Source organism: Cervus elaphus, chromosome 29 (assembly GCF_910594005.1).
Source record: "Cervus elaphus chromosome 29, mCerEla1.1, whole genome shotgun sequence".
Classification (NCBI taxonomy): domain Eukaryota; kingdom Metazoa; phylum Chordata; class Mammalia; order Artiodactyla; family Cervidae; genus Cervus; species Cervus elaphus.
The window spans coordinates 59,806,908-59,826,205 of NC_057843.1; the positions used below are offsets into that span (position 1 = coordinate 59,806,908).

Sequence of the window (19,298 nt, forward strand, 5' to 3'; positions counted from 1 at the left end):
TTGCCTAATCTGTAATACATTTTATATAAGGAGAAGGTATGAATTAATCAAATATTCTATTAATAGTAAAACTTTCTTCAGTGTCCCTGGTTCTCCCAGAAATATTTGAGCCCTCCTTTCTGTCTGCTTGGCCTGTTATAATACATTCAATATAACACTTGACATAATGTTTTCTGTTCAGTCTCTTTGCCTCTCTTTCCTTCATAAGTTCCTTATGGATAAGGGATTTGTTTTTTGTTTTGTTTTGTTTTGTTGCCCCTAACTTTTGGTGCTTAATAAATATGTGTTGAATGTATAAATGATCAAATGTCTGAATGAATTAATAATTTAGTAGTGCTTCATATAGTTACTGTGCTATAAATTACTCAACTCTTTATTCTTCTTTTTGGGACATTTTTAATGTTTCCAGGTTTTGACTATTAAAATAACCCCTAATGCACATATTCGTGTAGGTTATTTTTCTTCTTTTGAATTGTATTCTCATATTTTCACAAATAGAAATACTGGATGAAAGATTATGAGCATGTTTTGGCTGTGGTGTAAAGCCTCCTTGCTTTCCTGTCTTGATTTCAACTTAAAATTAAAGACATTACCGCTAGATGGGGCTCTAGAGATCATCTAACCTCAGCAGTCTACATTCTGTTTTCAAATCCTTTTTCAAATATCCTGTATATCCTATCTTTTTTTTTTTTTTTAATATAAAAAGCTGAGCTACTGTATTTTAAGTAGATGCCAGAGGCTCCAGGGCCTTTGCTTGCCCTGTCTTGCCCTCACACCTATGAGGCACCTCCATGGAATCCTATGACTCCACTGAACAGTTTGAAAACCCCAGATCTAAGCTATTCCCTGTTTTGTAGCTGATAGTACTGGGGTTTTTGAAGTAAACTGATTTGCCCCAAGTCACTCAGGTAATCCATTTCACTGGCAAGACTAGAATTTAGTGGTCTCTTGGAGGTAGTACAAATAGCAGTTACAAGTATGTACTTTGAATTCAGAGAGATAGCCTCGCTGCATGGCTTGAGGAGTTTGCTTAACTTTCCTGATCCTCTGTTTTCCCATGTATAAAATGGGAATAAAATAAATCTCACAGAGTATATGAGATAATAGATACAAATCACGGGTTTCTTTTGGTTCATTTGTTAAGCCTATATACCTAGCACATTTTAGATGCTTAATGGAAACATGTTTAAGAAATAAGTGAACTTTTCAGTTTAAGGAAAAATGATTATTTAGTGTGCTGGACTATGCTTGGTTTCTCTTGCAGAAAATATAATTTAGCTCTAACATTATGAAAGAGAGAGACATGAATATTTGCATACAGCTTGATTTGGGACACGTAAACTCACAAAGATACACTTTGAAAAGTCAGCCTCTGGTTACCAGTGAATCTGAGAAATGTTTCTCCTCTCCCTTACCTTTCATAATTAGATAACCTGCTATGCCGTGGCCTGCACAGAAACTGCAAGAATTGCTCAGCTTGTGGCTCGACAGAGGAGTTCTAAAAGGAAAACTGGTCGGCAAGTTAATTGTCAGATGAGAGTAAAGAAAACCATGCCATTTTTTCTAGATGGTAAGATCTTTTCGCATGCTAAAATTGTAAAGCCTGTTTATGAATACATTGCCATATGAAAATATTGCTTGTATTCATGATAAACACATATGTTTGTTAACATTCAAATGTCAAGGGAGAAATCCTGAAGCTAGTGCTTCCATTTGAATTTAAGTGAACATAATAAGAATGACTTATTAAGTGAAGTAACTCAGTATAACTTACTATGGCAAAGTGTGGTTTTGCTCTTTATTTGAGGGGAAAGCCTCATATAGAATGTGGGATGAACCAAGAACCTCTGAGTTAATACCTTATTTAGGAAATTGTATCTTTTACTATAAATCCTCTATTTTCAGAAAAATATGAATTATATAGTACATAAAGATATAGGCAACTCAGCCTGTATTTACTGATCATTTATCTCACGGAGCTTATAAAATAATCATTTCTAAAACTAAGTTCTCAAGAAATAGTCTAATGATAGTATAGAAGAGTAGATGCTGAATACCATGACGAGCATTTTAGGCAAAAGAGCGATCCTTGTGAGAACCGCAGTGGAGAGCATCATGGCAAGGGGGAGACCTGAAACTAATGTTCGGGAGACCTGAAACTAAGTTAGGGAGACTTGCAACCAGACCCCTAACGATTGGAAGAATTCAGATTGGTGGGGAAGCAATGGGAGGACTAAGATACCGCTACGTATGCTGCATTTGTAAGAATGTGAGGTGACTGCTACCAGGTTAGTTGGTGAGTGGAGGAAAAGTAACAGGCTTGCCCAGCAGATGAAGCCACATTTTGAAGAAGCTCATCTGCTAAATACACACCAATCTGCTCTTCCCCTGCTGACCGACCCTTTGATGGCCACCCCCTCATATTCTTACAAACTGTTCTGAGCATAGAGACCAACAGAAAACATCTGGGCAAGGGAGTGACGTAATGAAACCAGGGTTTTGGGATGGTAATTGATTCCATTATGTTTGCCTGACTTCATAGGAAAACCAAAAGCAACCCTCAGACAACCAGGATTTTCTTCAGATTTTCCTGTCAGCAAAAAACCTAATTCAACACTATTAAGAAGCAAAGGAAACTCTCTTGGAGTTAAATCTGATGCTGAAATGCTGCCTTACACATTACAAACAACTATTGGAAATGAAGTATTCAAAGATGTTCCAGTGCAGAGTCATGTGACCATGTCTACCAACAACAGGTATTTGGGCTTTGTCTGGCTAAAAGGAGAAGTGTGGTGAATCTAGGATGATAAGTCTTAAACATGTGTGTCCAGGTGAAGAAGGAAATACTTTGTTTTGTGCAATGTACACATATGAGTAGAGAAATGCGTCGTTACTAGTTTCTCCACTGTTTCTGGCTGCCTAAACATCATTTTCTGAATGTCTCCATTTTGTATTTGCTGTGCATTGTTGGTAGTCTCTGCTTGTAGCATTCATTTTAGAAGGTCTCACAAATTGTCCTGAGATGCTACTTCAGCATAACTTAGTTTGGCTGAAGATCTCTCTTCCAATTAGTTTTGTAAGTTTTAAATAAAATCTCATTGATTTGTGTGCTCTACTGTGTTCCAATAATCATACCCATAATGCAGTAGATTACACGCCCATGCATCAGGAGACTGAGCTGGAAGTAATTCCGCATCCTTGAAGTTTTTGTTTGGATGCTGCCATTCATTGGCCAGGTGAAATAACTGAAATTATTTCATCTACTGGGGCTGTGGTATCCTCATTTGCCCAATAAAAATGTTAACTCAGTGATCTCACAGTTCCTTTCTGGCTCTGAATTTTATGCTTTCATGAGGTAATTCAGGTGAGCAAACTACAACATACGGACCGAGTCTGGCCCATTGACTGTTTTTATAAATAAAGTTTTATTGGAACACAGCTACATTCCTTTGTTTATATATTCTCTGTGACTGCTTTTATACACCTGCAGAGTTGAGTAGTTGTGCATAGACAGTATGGCCTGCAAAGCCTAAAATGTATACTGTTAGACCCGTCACCCCAAAAGCTTGCCATCCCCTGATGTAGATGAGTCAGCGTCACATTCTTCCATCCTGTTTGTACCTATACAGAACAAAATTTTTGTATCATTTTCCTTTAAATCAATGCTCGAAGATTCCATTTTGTATAAAAGATAGTTCCCCTCCCCCTAAGTGATCCCCCCACACTAGAATATTTAGAAAGAAAGAATATTTTTAAGTAGGCAAAAGGGTACTAGTTTTTTATATTTTAGTATTTTTTAATAAAGCAACCTTTAAATATTTTTCATAATGGTGTATATTTAATTGTGTTTATGATTAGTTATTATAAATTTTTAATAAAGTCTAGAAAATATATAATTAAAACTTGAATCTTGACCCAAAGCACAGTTGGTGACTTTGGTGACTGAGGTACTGTTGTCTCTGCTGGTTCTGGGCCTAAATTTCAAGATTTTGAATTGAATTTATAAGATGACAGCAAAACCAGGTATCCTGGATTGTGGGCCCAGAGGAGCACTCTCTACCCATGGTCTGGTATCTTCAACTTCTCATCTAGTGGCACTGTGTGGCCTAGATGAGAGCCTTCCATCCCTGCAGGTAGCACCAGCAGTGACTGAGTGGAGGACCTTGCCACACCATGCAGCCCTTAGGGCCCAAGGTAGTGCTGTCTGACCTGCTGCATATCATTTTCCCGCCCTCCCACCTGGCAGCACTGGGCCTGGGGAAGTGTGTTCCGCTTGCATGGGCAGCACCTACAGAAATCAAACAGGAACTCCAGCAATAAGCAGGAGCTCCATCAGCAACAGGTGAGTGTACCAGACCAGAAGAGTACCACAAGGGCCCTGAAAACTAAATTATTACTGAAACCGCAGCCTACAAAAGTGGGCCAGGAGGTATGTGATAAACCTAAACAGAAAAACTGCCTGCTAAAATTAGACATTTAAATAGGATTCCGAGTCTCCTAATATGTGTTCAGATGTGCAGGTTACAATGAAAAATATCAATCATTATATAAAGAACCAGGGAAATGACAACTTGAATGAGAAAAAACAATCAACAGACACCAACATTACCTTGAATCAGATGATGGAATTATCTGACAATGATTTTAAAGCAGCTGTTGTAAAAATGCTTTAATTTGCAATTGCAAATCTTTTTGGAAAAAAAAATAGAAAATTCACCAAAGGAAGAGAACATACAAAAAAGAACCAAATGTTCATGGTGTTTTTCAAGTCTACTATATCCTACTTTTCTGTATATTTTAAAAAATAATTTTATTTGTTTGTTTATTTTTGGCTGTGCAGGGTCTTCACTACTGTGCAGGCTTTTTCTCTAGTTGCAGAGAACAGGGGCTAGTCTCTAGTTGTGGTTTGTGGGCTTTTCGTTGTAGAAACTTCTCTTGTTGTGGAGCATAGGCTCTGGGACTTAGAGGCTTCATTAGTTGCAGCACATGAACTCAGTAGTTGCTGCTCATGGGCTCGAGAGTGCAAATTCAGTAGTTGTGGCACACGGGCTTCGTTGCTCCATGGCATGTGGAATCTTCCCAGACCAGGGAAGGAAACCTGTGTCTTTTGCTTTGGCGGCAGCTTCTTTTACCACCGAGCCGCAAGGGAAGCCCCTACTTTTCTGTATATTCATTCCATTAGTTTTTGAGAGTTTGATATTGAAACTCCAACTAAAAATCTTAATTTATTTACTTAAAAATAATCATAATATATAGTGGGCTTATATATAACTTTGTTCTATATTTTCCAAGTTTCCTGTAAATGTATTATCATACTTTCATAATTTAAAAAATAAAAAAGAGGGGAAAAAAGAACCAAATGGAATGACCAAAATAAAAATTCAGTGTATGAGCTCATTGGCAGAATGAATATGACAGAGAACACAATCAAAGAACTTGAAGCTAGAACAGTAGAAATTACCCAATCTGGACAACAGAGTAAATAAACTTAAACAAAACAAAATAACTAGTTGAGACTGAGAGTGCTGTCTCAGGGGGAAAAAAAAATCTAGCAGAGTCTTAGGGACCTGTAGGGAGAATAAGAAAAGATCTAGTATTTGTATCATCAGATCCTCAAAACAAAGAGTAAGACTGAAGGTATATTTGAAGGCATAATGGCTGGAGCTTCTCAAATTTGGCTAAAAACATAAATCTGCAGGTTCAGGATGCTTAGGAAATCCCAGATAGGATGAATTCAAAGAATCCCACACCAATAATGAAACTTATGAAAACTAAAGACAAAGAAAAAAATCTTATAAATAGCGAGAGAGAAATGATACATCACCCATAGGGGAATACCAGTTTTAATGACAGTGGTTTTTCATTCACAGTCATGGAGAAATCATGAAGGAAAGAAATGGCACATTTTTAGTGGTGAAGGAAAAAACCTGTCAGTCAAAATTCTATATCCTCCAGAAATGAAAAGGAAATAAAGAAGATATTCTCAGATGAAAGAAAACTAGGAGAATTTGTCATTAGCTGACTTACTCCTAAAGAGGGACTAAAGGAAGTTGTCTCAACAGGACAGAAATAATCTAAAATGGTTTGGAACTTCAGAAAGTACAGGCATAAGCCCTAACATAACAGTAATTACTTTAAATATAAAAACACATAAAAATATGTTCAGCTTCATTAGCTACTGCTGCTGCTGCTAAGTCACTTCAGTCGTGTCCAACTCTGTGTGATCCCATAGACGGCAGCCCACCAGGCTCCCCCGTCCCTGGGATTCTCCAGGCAAGAACACTGGAGTGGGTTGCCATTTCCTTCTCCAATGTGTGAAAGTGAAGTCGCTCAGTCGTGTCCGACTCTTAGCGACCCCATGGACCCCAGCCTGCCAGGCTCCTCCATCCATGGGATTTTCCAGGCAAGAGTACTGGAGTGGGCTGCCATTGCCTTCTCTGGTAAATTAAAGCTACATTGAGATTCAACTGGCCAGTCGGGGTCATGAGCTCTCCATCCTAGAACCATGACCCAGTTTGTCCATAACCTCACAGAAAAGGTCCCAGCACTGCTGTGGCTTACTCAAAGCCTCGATTGGCCACATTTTGGCACTATGCCAAGGTTGATCTGGTGCCTCCAACTCTGCTGAGATCCTTATAGCTATTCAGAGCTGGGGGAAAAATATCAATAGTGCTCAAACAAGTAGCTTTAAACAGCTCCCAGTTAAGGAAACTCTACTGAATGGTGTGGTGACCACTGAGATGTGAATGTGGTTTTATGTTGGTGAGATTGTAGGCAACAGTGACATCATTGGCTATGATGTTTGAAGACCAGTCTTTAATATATGATTATATTTGCTTTATTATTTGAGTGTTCTTAGATTATGTGTGAGCAGGCTGTTAATTGAAGATGAGATAAGATGATAGTAATAAGATAATGTGTCAGAAAAAAAAAAAAACCTATATTGAGACACACCTATCAGAATGGCTGAAATAAAAAATAGTGATACAGTAATAATAGGGGACCTTAATACCCACTGACATCAATGGACAGGTCATCCAGACAAAATCAGTAAGGTAACAGAGGTCTTAACACAGCAGACCAAATGAACCTAATAGATATCTTGTTTTTCAGTTACCAAGTCGTGTCCACCTTTTTGCAATCCTGTGAACTGTAACATGCCAGGCTTCTCTCTCCTCCGCTGCCTCCCAGAGTTTGCTCAGATTCATGTCTATTGAGTTGGTGATGCTGTCTAACCGTCTCATCCTCTGCTGCCCTTTTCTCCTTTTGCCTTCAGTTTTTTCCAGCATCAGGGTCTTTTCCAGTGAGCCAGCTGTTCACATCAGGTAGCCAAAGTATTAGATCTTCAACTTCAGCAACAGGCCTACCAATGAATATTCAGGGTTGATTTTCTTTAGGATAGACTGGTTTGATCTCCTTGCTCTCCAAGGGACTCTCAAGAGTTTTCTCCAGCACCACAATTTGACACCATCGATTCTTCAGTGCTTAGCCTTCTTTATGGTCCAATCTCACATACATAACACCTGGAAAAACCATAGCTTTGACTATATGGACCTTTGTTGGCAAAGTGATGTCTCTCCTTTTTAATATGCCATCTAGGTTTGTCATAGTTTTCCTTCCAAAGGACAAGCATCTTTTCATTTAATAGATATCTATAGGACATTAAATCCAAAAGCAGCAGAATACACATTCTTTTCAAGTGCACATAGGACATTCTCCAGGATAGATCATATACTAGGTCACAAAACAAACTTCAACAAATTTAAGAGGAAGAAATTATATCAAGCATTTTTTCTGAGCACAGTGGTATGACACTAGCAACCAACTACAGAAAGAAAAATGGGAAAAGAACAAACATATGGTGAGTAAACAGCATGCTACTAAAAAAAAAATGGTCAACAATGAAATCAGAGAAAATCAGAAAATATCTTGAGACAAATGAAAATGGAAATATAACTTTCCAAAGTTGGGAGGCATCAAAAACTGTTTTGAGAGGGAAGTTTATAGTGATACAGACTTGATGTCTATATCGATGTATCACCAACTCAATAGACATGAGTTTGAGTAAACTCTGGGAGTTGGTGATGGACAGGGAAGCCTGCCGTGCTGCAGTCCATGGGTCCACAAAGAGTTGGACATGACTGAGTGACTGAACTGAACTGAGACTTCTCACAAGAAACAATGAAAGAAAACCTCAAAAACCTAACCTATTGCCTAAAAGAATTAGAAAAAGAAGAGCAAACAAAGTCCAAAGTCAGCAGAAAAATGAAATAATAAAGATCAGAGAAGAAATAAAATAGAGATCATAAAAACAATGGAAAAGATCAATGAGACTAAGAGCTGGTTCTTAAAAAAGATTTAAAAATTGATAAACTTTTAGCCAGGCTCACCAAGAAGAAAAGAGGACCCAAGTAAGAATTGAAGAGGAGAAATAACAACTGATACTTCAGAGATACAAAACAATCCTAGAGAATATTATGCACAGTTATGTGCCCATGAATTGGACAATCTAGAAGAGATGGACTTCCCTCATAGCTCAGTAGTAAAGAATCTGCCTGCAATGCCGGAGACCTGGGTTCGATTCCTGGGTTGGGAAGATCCCCTGGAAATGGCAACCCACTACGGTATTCTTGCCTGGAGAATCCCATGGACAGAGGAGCCTAGCAGGCTACAGTCCACGGGGTCGCAAAAATCAGATGCCACTTAGCAGCTAAACCAGAAGAGATGGACAAATTTCTAGAAACATACAAATAGCCAAGACTGAAACAAAAAAACAGAAAAGACAGTTTGAACAGGCTGGTTACTAGAAGTGAAATTGAATTTGTAATAGAAAAGCTAGAAGCAAAGTCCAGGACTAGATGGCTTCACAGGGGAATCCTACCAAACATATGAATAAGAACTAATATCTGTTCTTCTCAAGCTATTCCAAAAAATTGAATAGGAGGGATCACTCCCACATTCATTCCATGGGTTACCATTGTCTCAATACCCAGAGATGCCAGAGAGAAAATCACAAGCCAATATCTTTGATGAATATAGATGCAAAAATCTACAACAAAATATTAGCAAACCAAATCTGCCTGTATAAAAAGGGTCATATACCATGATCAAGTTGGATTTATTCCAGAGTTGTAGGGATGGTTCAACATTTGCAGATCAGTCAATGGTGATACACCACATTAACAAAGGAAGGCTCAGAATCACATGATCATCCCAACAGACACAGACAAAACATTTGACAAAATTCCATATCTACTCAGGATTAAAAGCTGTCATCAAAGTGGGTATAGAGGGAACTTCTCTCAGCATAATAAAGACCGTTTATGACAAACCCACAGCCAAAATCAAAGTCAGTGGTAAAACCCTTCCCACTAAATTCAAGAACAAGACAAGGATACCCGCTCTTTTTACTTCTGTTTAACATAATATTGGAAATCCTAGCCACCGCAGAAAAGAAAAAGAAGTAAAAGGTATCCAGATTGGAAGAGAAGAAATAAAACTGTCACTTCTTGCAGATAACATAATACTTTATAGAGAAAACCCAAAAGTCTCCACCCCAAAACTATTAGAAATAATAAATGAATTCAGCAAGGTTGCAGGGTACAAAATTAATAGACAGAAATCTGTTGTATTTCTATATGCTAATAATGGAATATCAGAGAATAAGAAAGCAATAGCATTTATAATGACATCAAAAAATAAAATAACTAGGAATAAACCTAGGTAAGGAGGTGAAATACCTATGCTCTGAAAACCATAAAACATTGATGATGAAAGTTGAAGATGATACAAAGATGGACAAAGTGCTCCTAGATTTGAAGAATTAATATTGTTAAACTAGCCGTACTGCCCAAAGCAATCTACAGATTTAATGCAATCCTTATCAAAATACCCAGAACATTTTTCACAGAACTGGAACAAATAATCCTAAAATTCATATTGAACCATAAAAGACTTTGAATTGCTGAAGCAATCTTGAGAAAAAAGGAGCAAAGCTGGGGTATATCCCTCCTAGACTTCAGACAGTACTGCAAAGCTACAGTAATGAAAGCAGCATGCTGCTGGCACAAAAACAGACACAGGTCGATGTAACAGACTAGAGAGCCCAGAAGTAAACCCACACACCTATGATCAATTAACTATGACAGTGGAGGCAACTATATACAATGGAGAAAAGACTGTCTCCTTAACAAGTTGTTGCTGGGATAACTAGACAACTACATATAAAATAAGATATTAGAGCATTCTCTCACACTGTATACAAAAGTAAATTCAAAATGGTTTAAAGACCTAAATTATTATTATTAAAGACCTGAAGCTATAAAAGTCCTAGAAAAACATTGTATAGCACAGGAATTATCTTATTAGCCATTATCTGTAATAACTTACAATGGAGTATTATCTGCAAAAATACTGAATCACCATCTGTATACCTGAAAGTAATTACAAATTACAGTATTACAAATCAAATATACTTCAATTTAAAAATCTAACACTATCTGGCAAGCATACAGAGAAAATGGATCACTCATAGCATTGTTTTTGGGAATATAAAATTGTACAGCCATGTTAGAAGATAGTTGAGGATAAGTTAGAAGTTAGAGGATAAGTTAGAAGATAGTTTCCTTAAAAAAAAAGAAAGGTAAACAAATTTCACTCCTAGACATTTATCCCAGAGATATGAAAACTTTGGTTTACACAAAAACCTGTACACAGGTGTCCATAGTAACTTTATTCATAATAGACCCAAACTAGAAACAACCCAGATGTCCTTGAGAAGTTGAAAGATTGAACAAACTGAATACATCCGCACTACAGAATATACCTCTCAACAGTATAAAGGGATGAACTATGGACATATGCAACATCAGTGGATTTCAAGGGAATTGTGCAGAGTTGAAGGCAATCTCAAAAAGTTACATGCTGTATGACTCTATATAACATCCTTGAAATGACAAAATTTTAGAGATAGAGAACAGAGAAGTGACTGCCAAGATCAAGAGCTGGAGAAAGGGGAAGGATGTGGCGACGCAAGAGGGAGCCTTGTAGTGATGGGGTGGTTGTGCATGTTGGTCCTAGTGCTGGCTCCATGCAGCTGTGTGTGTGGCAGAACCGTACACACATACATGTAAGTGAAAGTTGAGTGTGCTCTGGATTATACCAGTGTCAGCTGCTTGGCTTTGATATCGTACTATGCAAGCTATTACTCTTGGAGGAAACTGGGTGAAGGGTACATGAGACGTCTATGTACATTTTCTTGAAAATTCCCATGAATTTATTATAAATATTTCAAAACAAAAGATTAAAATTGATAGCAAAATCTTTCTATATGGTTTTAGTTTTGAGAATTAATATAGGATATGCTTTTGTTTTTTGCCTTTCACCGTAAGAATTTTGAATTCCGTATAGTGTAGAATGTCTTCTGGGCTTCCCAGGTGGCTCAGTGGATAAAGAATCTGCCTGCAGTGCAGCAGACACTGGTTTAATCCCTGGGTTGGGAGGATCTCCTGGAGGAGGGCATGGCAACCCACTCCAGTATTCTTGCCTGGAGAGTCCCAGGGACACAGGAGCCTGGTGGGCTATAGTCCATGGTGTCACAGAAGGGCAGACGTGACTGACGCAACCAGCACGCACGCACAGAATGTCTCCTACCTTCTTGTGCAGTGAGTTCTAGAACTGCACACCTGTCTTCAGTTGTCTGTCTTTGTACGGATGTGTTCAGACTATTTTAATTAAAGCTGTTGAAGTTGTTGTAAAACATCGTCATCAAACCTTTTTTTAAAGAGTATAGTACAAATTGAAAGTTACATAAGAGGAATCTAAACACCATCTGGTGGCAGAGGGTATGGGCTGCCTTTCAAATTATAAAATCAAAGAAGTTGCTCTTACCAAAATACAATAATAGCAAAAGATTTTATTTCTAAACTTACGAAATATTAAGGAGTAATCTTAAGTAGTATAAGCTATTATGAGTTTAAACTTTTTAAAGTCACCATATGTTTTGAGAAGCTAATGAAAGCTATGTAATCTTCCCAGAAAAATTAGTTGGTGCACATATGCATGCATGTTTGTCTACGAATGCAGGAAATATATGGACCCCAGAGCCCATTCTCAAAAATTCTGCTTAAAGAACTCATGGCTGCCAGTTAACAAACTGGAAGATTCTAGAAAACTAATGTAACTGATATTCTCTAGTATTGTAGGTATCAATCTAAGTTTACTATGGTCTATAGTGAAATAGAAAGAGGAGTCAAAAGTGAGGATATGTGATTGATTTGTGGTTTTTCTGGGAAATGTTTATTATTAAAAAAAATATAATTCACAACCATTGTATTTTGTTAAAATGATGATTATTAAAATGGGGTGTTTAAATATATGTATGCATGAAACATAGGTGAATATGGTGCTGAAGACCAGTGTTTCATTAGGCCTAGAATGAGACAAGAAATCACTGTATGTATATCATAGTAAGATCATGGACTTTGGATATAAATAAAGGACTGTTTGGCATTAGCCAATGGGAACCATGATTGAAAAGGTATCTTGCAAGTATTAAGCTAAAGTAAATGAATGTATATTTTTGAGATCTTGTAGGTTTTAAAAGTTGTATACTAAATAATTATAGGAAACATTTTCTAAAATACATTTATTGTTTTGTTGTGATTACAGAAGTATTAATGTGTATTGTGTGGAAAATTTGCAAAGTATAAACAAGTAAAAGAGAAAAAAATCACCTCTAATCTAAACACAAATGTAAACATTTAAAAATATCTTTCTATATTATTTATGTAAGTTTTAAAAATACAAATTGGGCCATGATGTATATTACTGTTTTTTAACCTGTTTTAAAAGACAACATATTAACATTTTCCATATTGTTAAATACGCATCTACAGTATCATTTTTAGTGTCAGGCTCATCCATAGTCTAGTCATTTATTGTTAAATATAAGTGATTTTCACTATTGCAAGCAATTCTACAATGAACATATATGTAGAATAATCCTTGCCTGTATTCACAACTAGTTATTTAGAGTAAATTAGTAGAAATAGACTCTCTGGGTAAGAGGGTATACACACTAATGCTTTATTAATTTGTACTCTAAACAATGATACCAGATAGAGTTTTCTAGAAGCACATGGGAATGATAGTTTACTTGTGCACTCGCCAACACTGGGCATCAGTTTTTTATTTGGTGTTCTAAAAGGTAAAAAGAAAATGTACCTATGCTTTAATTTCTATTTCTTTGATTCTGATTCTTAAGGAAGTTATGTTTTTCGTATGTTTATTAGCCCATTTAGGATCTTTTATAACTTAGATATTTTGTCATTTGTTGGTTTTTCTTTCTAATTTGTGAAAGTGATTTATAAATTACGATGTTGACCTTTTTGCCCTGTAGTATGTTGGCAGCGCTTCCTCAGTTTATTTCTTTAATTTTACTTATTTGTTTATTAAGGCTGTGCTGGGTCTTCATTGATGTGCAGGCTTTTTTCTGGTTTGAAGAGTGGAGCTACTCGGGTTGCAGTGCACAGGCTTCTCGTTGAGGAGCACAGGCTCCGGGGCACTCAGGCTTCAGTGTCTGTGGCCTGTGAGTTCAGTAATCATGGCCTGTGGGCTCAGTAGTTGCAGCTCCCGGGCTCTAGGACGCAGGCTCAGTAGTTGGGGCACACGAACTTATTTGCTCCACAGCGTGTGGGATCTTCCGGGATCAGGGCTTGAACCTGTGTCTTCTGCATTGACAGGCGAACTCTGTACTACTGAGAGCCATCAGGAAGGCCCCTCCCTTGTTTATTTAATTATGATATTTTGGGTATACAAAAACTTTAAAATTTTCTAGTTACATCTATTAATCTCTTCCTTTATGGCTTTTGCCTTTAGGTGTTATGCTTAGAAAAGCATTTCTACCCCCAATTTATGTAGTATGTCTTCTGTTTACTTTTAGAATTTTGATGGTTTTTTTTTTTTTTTTTTTTTTTTTGCATTTAAACCTTTAATTCACCTAGAATTTATTTTGCTGTATAGTGTGAGAGATGACTCAGTGGGTAAAGAATCCACCTGCAATGCAGAAGATGCCAGTTCGATCCCTGGGTTGAGAAGATCCCCTGGAGGAGGAAATGGCAACCTACTCCAGTATTCTTGCCTGAAAAATCCCATGGACAGAGGAGCCTAGGGGGCTACCGTCCATGGGGTTACAAAGAACCAGACACAACTGAGCGACTGAGCATGCACATTGAAATTGTGTGAGAGTAGGAATCTTTCCTGTTATGATGTCCTAATATCAATTATGACATAATACTTTCTTTTCCTGATGGTTTGAAATGCTGTGTCTGCCAATACTAAATTGTTATAAGTATATGATTCCATTTCTGGGCTTTCCGTTCAGAGTCATTGACTATACCTATCTCTTCTTTCACAGTGCCAAACTACTCAGGTTATTATAAATTTATAATAAGTGTTCATACCCTTTCCTTTCTACTTGCTTCTTTCTGTACCTCCTAATTTGGTTTGTTGCTTTTGTCATGTGCTTTTATTACACCTACTGCCCCTATTACAGCACTTGGTAGACTTTGTTTTTATATATATATTCAGTCAGTGCATTAATTATCTATTATGTAACAGATAACCACAAATTTAGCAGTTTACAGCACATGCTTATTATTATCCCATAGCTTCTATGGATTAGGAATCTAAGAACCACTCAGCTGAGTTTCCTGTTTCAGAGCTTCTCATGCAACTGCAGTCACACTGTCAGCTGTGGCTGGGGTCGGCTGAGACGAATCCCCTCCCAGGCCCACTTACATGGTTGTTGTTACAATCTATTCCTTTTGAGTTGTGCCTTAGTTTCATCTGGCTGGCCAAAGACCAGCTTCAATTTTGTGCCATGTAGGCCTCCCTAAGGTGGCCATTTGCCTCATCAGAGCCGGCAAAGAGAGATTATGCTAGCAAAGTGGAAGTTAGAATCTTCTGTAATCTAATTATGTATAATCCCCTCAACCTTGAAGTACCCCATTGATTAGAAGCAAGTTCCTCAAAGGGAGGGGGTTACACACGGCTGTGGCACCAGAGGCAGGGGCACTGGGGGGCCGTGTTCTAGCTGCTTGCCACGGTCAGTTTTCTCAGTGGTATGTGTAGTCCATGAGACTAACGCTGTCTTTCTCTTGTGTATCGTTGATCATTACGCTCTGACACAGTGGCATGTAATAGTAGGTCCTTAAATACTAGTGGGATAATAGTGTGTCTCTAATAAATGGCATATGTTTAAATATGGCTTTTTTTAGGAGGGGACAGCCTAAATATTTGTCTTTTAAGAAACAAAGTAGTAAGTCTTTTATACTGACTGTTACAAAACTGGTTGGACCTGTGTTATCTCCTTATGTTTGTTTTTCATGTGCCCCTGTGGTTTTCCTTGACTATTTTTCTTTTGCTGTGTTGACTGTTTTCTTTTCTGTGCCTTGGACCCAAAGGCTTGAACCAGAGCAGCCCCTACCATATCCTTGCTGTGCTTTCTGTCATTCTTCACTCGTGACCCCCTGCTTCCTGCTCAGGTCCTCACAGCTGACTCAGAGCAGGCAGAGGTTCCAGTTTACACTTCTTAGGGTTCTGAAGCAAGGGAAAGGATTGCTGTCTCCCTGCCAGTTCTGCATAAGTAGAAATTGGATATGTTTTTGGCATCTTCTGTATTATCCAGATGCATTAGTACACGAATGTGATGCTCTTATAATTGCAGAGCATTGTATACTAAATAAACGTTTGCTTGTAGCCTACAGTCTAATCATTTCTTTTAGAATTTAGCAGATGTGCTTCATTTCTTTTTTTTCCCTCCCGGTTATGTTGCCCTCTGAGATTCCAAAACTCCCCACAGACCCACCTTGTGGAAACCTCTCCTCTTTCATGACTCCCTCCCCGGGGCGGGTCTCCATCCCTAAATCTTTTGTCTCTGCTTTTGTCTTTTATATTTTGTCCTACCTACTTTCAAAGAGATTGGGCTGCCTTTTTGGGTGCCTGGTGTCCTCTGCCAGTGTTCAGAAGTTTTTTAATGGAAGTTGCTCAACATTCAGATGATCTTTTGATGAATTTGTGGGGGAGAAAGCAGTCTCCCCATCCTGTTCCTCCACCATCTTGGGACCTCCTCCGATGTGCTTCATTTCAGAGAATTGATCTAATTTTTAGAGTATTCCATACTGTTGAAAAATTGTGAAATAGGTATACTGTGTCACAATCACCTCTAGTCCCATACTCACTGCTGGGAAGTCTTTGATTCATTCAATCATCCTATTCCTTCTTAGAGCATTCCGTCCTCCTTGCATGTACCAAGCACTGCCTTAGGCACTAGAAAAACAAATAATTAGTGCTCTAGGCACTGGAAACACAAGTAATAGACATCTGGAGTCTAGTGAGACAGGCAGACATGAACACAGATTATTTCTGTTTGTGGGTGGGGATGGTATTTCCTTGTCCTTATGTTTAGAAAATTTTTCTATGTATTTCCAGTACAATTTACACAAAAATTATTTTAGTGAGGGTATGAGGTGGGAAATCTACCTTTCTTTCCTAAGTCGTTAATTGACCATCCCCTCTCTGGCTTGAAATGCCACTTTTATCTTGTGCTGAGATATTAATATAATGTAAATTGAGTATTTATAAGCTCTCTACTATTTTACTTATCTGTCCAACTATTTATAAGCTCTCTACTATCTTACTTATCTTGTCCAACTATGTTGTACCTGTATAACACATTTCAGTATCTGGTAATGCAAGTTTTCCATTTTTTAGTTACATTCAAAAATATTCTTTATGTTCAACTGTTTGTTCTTTGCATAGCTTTCTTTATTTTGGATTGCTAGTTTCTTAATGCGCTTGTGTGCTCTGTCGTGTCTGACTCTGCAACCCCACGAACTGTAGCCCACCGGGCTCCTCTGTCTATGCGATTTTCCAGGCAAGAATACAGCAGAAGGTTGCTGTTTCCTTCTCCAGGTTATCTTCTGGACCCAGGGATTGAACCCGTGTCTCCTGCATTGCAGGTGGATTCTTTACCCACTGAGCCATTGGGGAAACGTGACTTCCAAGTTCTTTTAAATTACTAGTTTAAATTCAGCCTCTAATATACTTTCCTTCAGTGAATATGAAAGCTGTTACAAGGTATCATTTTAATTTTCCCCTTTTGAAATACTTTAGTGACTTATTTTGCTGCTCAATGCCACAGAGACTTTAAATGAAAAGTATAGTGTTTGAAACTTGGTTACTGACTTTGCTATTTGAATTCTAATTTACCTTTGTTTTATACCTTAGGTTTAGCCCAAAGGCATCCCTTCCTCCACCTTTTCAGATGCATCTTTCAAGAACCTGTACTAAGGAAATGAGTGGTAGGTTTTCTAAACATTATTTGTGTGATACATTATGACTTCCTGAGCCTCAGAACCCTAAGAAGAATATCTAGTGGTGGCTTTTGACATTTGTTCTCACCTCCCACTTGTAATATCTCTCTCCTTCTCTCTTTTCTGATTTCTTTAAGTTATGAATTGTAGTGATCTAAAGACAAAGTAATACCTCCAACGGTATCATTATTGTTCTGACTTGAGACTTTCCTCACACCAGACCTGTTCTGTCACTTCCGCTTGTTACCTACAGAGATCCTGTGTCCCTTGTCACTTTCACTCATTAGAGAGTAAGATTTAAAGCACATAAATAGGGAACTTTGACTCAAAAAATAGTTTCAGATACTCATAAAATACTTTCACATACTTAACACTATGTGAAAACTGGTCTCCTAAACTGTGTGCAATGACCGTAAGCACCTAAATATGAATATAAATATATACAATCCAAAAGGACAATAGAAGACATAATAAAGTTGAAGAATCTGAAGATCAAAAGTGCACACACTTGTCTTCTCCAACCAAAGTGTAAATCCCTTGCTCTTAGACTCACCGGAGGAATACATGGTTTTCAGAATTTGTACTTATACTGCATGAAATTTATGTGGTTTTAAATGATTTGCTGCTTTACATGTGATTCTTACTGAGTTGAAATTATGGAAATTTTTTTCCATAGGAATATATCTCCAGTATTTCTCATGAAAATTGATGGAACAGTTTGATTTTTGTCTTTATCAATTATAGTTACCTATGCATTTTCTGAAAAATGACCACTTAGTAAAGCCACATACCTTTAGAGGTTGTAAATCCTTTAAATTAGAATAAGCTTTTTCTGCAGAACCAAGAGGACTTGTTTCAGGAGGATTACGATTCACCCAGGGGCTGGGTTAATAACCTCTTACACATAACGTCTTCTAATTGCTGGCAGCCTTGATTACTTCCTTGATTTGTTGAACAAAAGGCACAGAAGCTTAAATAACTCCAGTAGCCCCACAGAGCAGGTGCATTTGCAGGCTCCAACTACATGCCAACTGCTGACTCTCTCTTTAAGGGAGGGACTGGCCAATTCCAAGAAATTCATCTTTTCCTTCTTCCTAGTTCTTTTATATACCATTATTTAGGAAGAACTTTATAAATTAACTGTGCCTTTAATAGGAAACAGATGTGGAAATCTTGGACCCTTCTACTGGCTGAGCCAAGCTAAGTCTCAGCAAAAGGAAGTTCTCATGCCCTCTGGTGGGTAAGGCAGAGTCAGCATCCAGCCATCCCCAAGGGATAGCTCTCCTTTCCGTTTCCTAGCATCCTCAGAGGCCAGCAACCACAAACCAGCCTAAGTGTCTCTACAAGCCAGTTTTTAAAATAAGATAAAGTAAAAATTGTTGAATCCCAGCAGAAATACTGTGTGATTAAAATGTGAACATATTTTGTTTACAGACGGTAATTTTTCATATACTCTGGTCTGTATCCCAGTAAAATTTTAAAAAGGTTTGGAATGAATTTCGTAGTTCTTCCAGAAATGTCAGCTATTGTGGACACTTAAATTAAGATATTAACTCAGGTATTCTAAGTTTTAAATAAAAAATAAATGTAAGAGAGCTAGCCAAAGCTCTGTAGTATTCACTTATGAAAAATGAATGACTTGTTTTGGGGAAATAAAAGCAAATCATTAATAGTTATCTGTGGGTATCAGATCTTTTATTTATGTTCATAAACTGAGGCTAGGTTGTTTATTACATGTGCATCAATTTTTGAACTTTTGCTTAGTGCTTAATTATTTTTTCTTATTAATAAAGGGCAAATTGATCATGTCTTAAAACCTGGACAGTTGTTTATTTTTTATGAAGTGTTTCTTTGATCTTACTATTAAGGCATTATTCTTACACTTTGTAAAATACAGCTTTAAATTTAGCATTACATATATAC

At 37.5% G+C, this 19,298-nt stretch overlaps 1 protein-coding gene and 1 pseudogene across 3 annotated transcripts in view; both read left to right on the top strand.

Annotated features, from left to right (window-relative positions):
• The window catches only part of TDRD7 (tudor domain containing 7), a 91,591-nt gene that overhangs the window by 20,244 nt on the left and 52,049 nt on the right, over window positions 1–19,298 (top strand). For all 3 annotated transcript variants that reach the window (XM_043891049.1, XM_043891050.1, XM_043891051.1), the window contains 3 exons: window positions 1,429–1,570; window positions 2,543–2,756; window positions 17,290–17,363. In XM_043891049.1, the coding sequence (XP_043746984.1) occupies window positions 1,429–1,570; window positions 2,543–2,756; window positions 17,290–17,363 (430 nt within the window). The remainder of the gene's footprint in view (window positions 1–1,428; window positions 1,571–2,542; window positions 2,757–17,289; window positions 17,364–19,298) is intronic.
• Window positions 6,367–7,257, top strand: LOC122685983 (annotated as a pseudogene).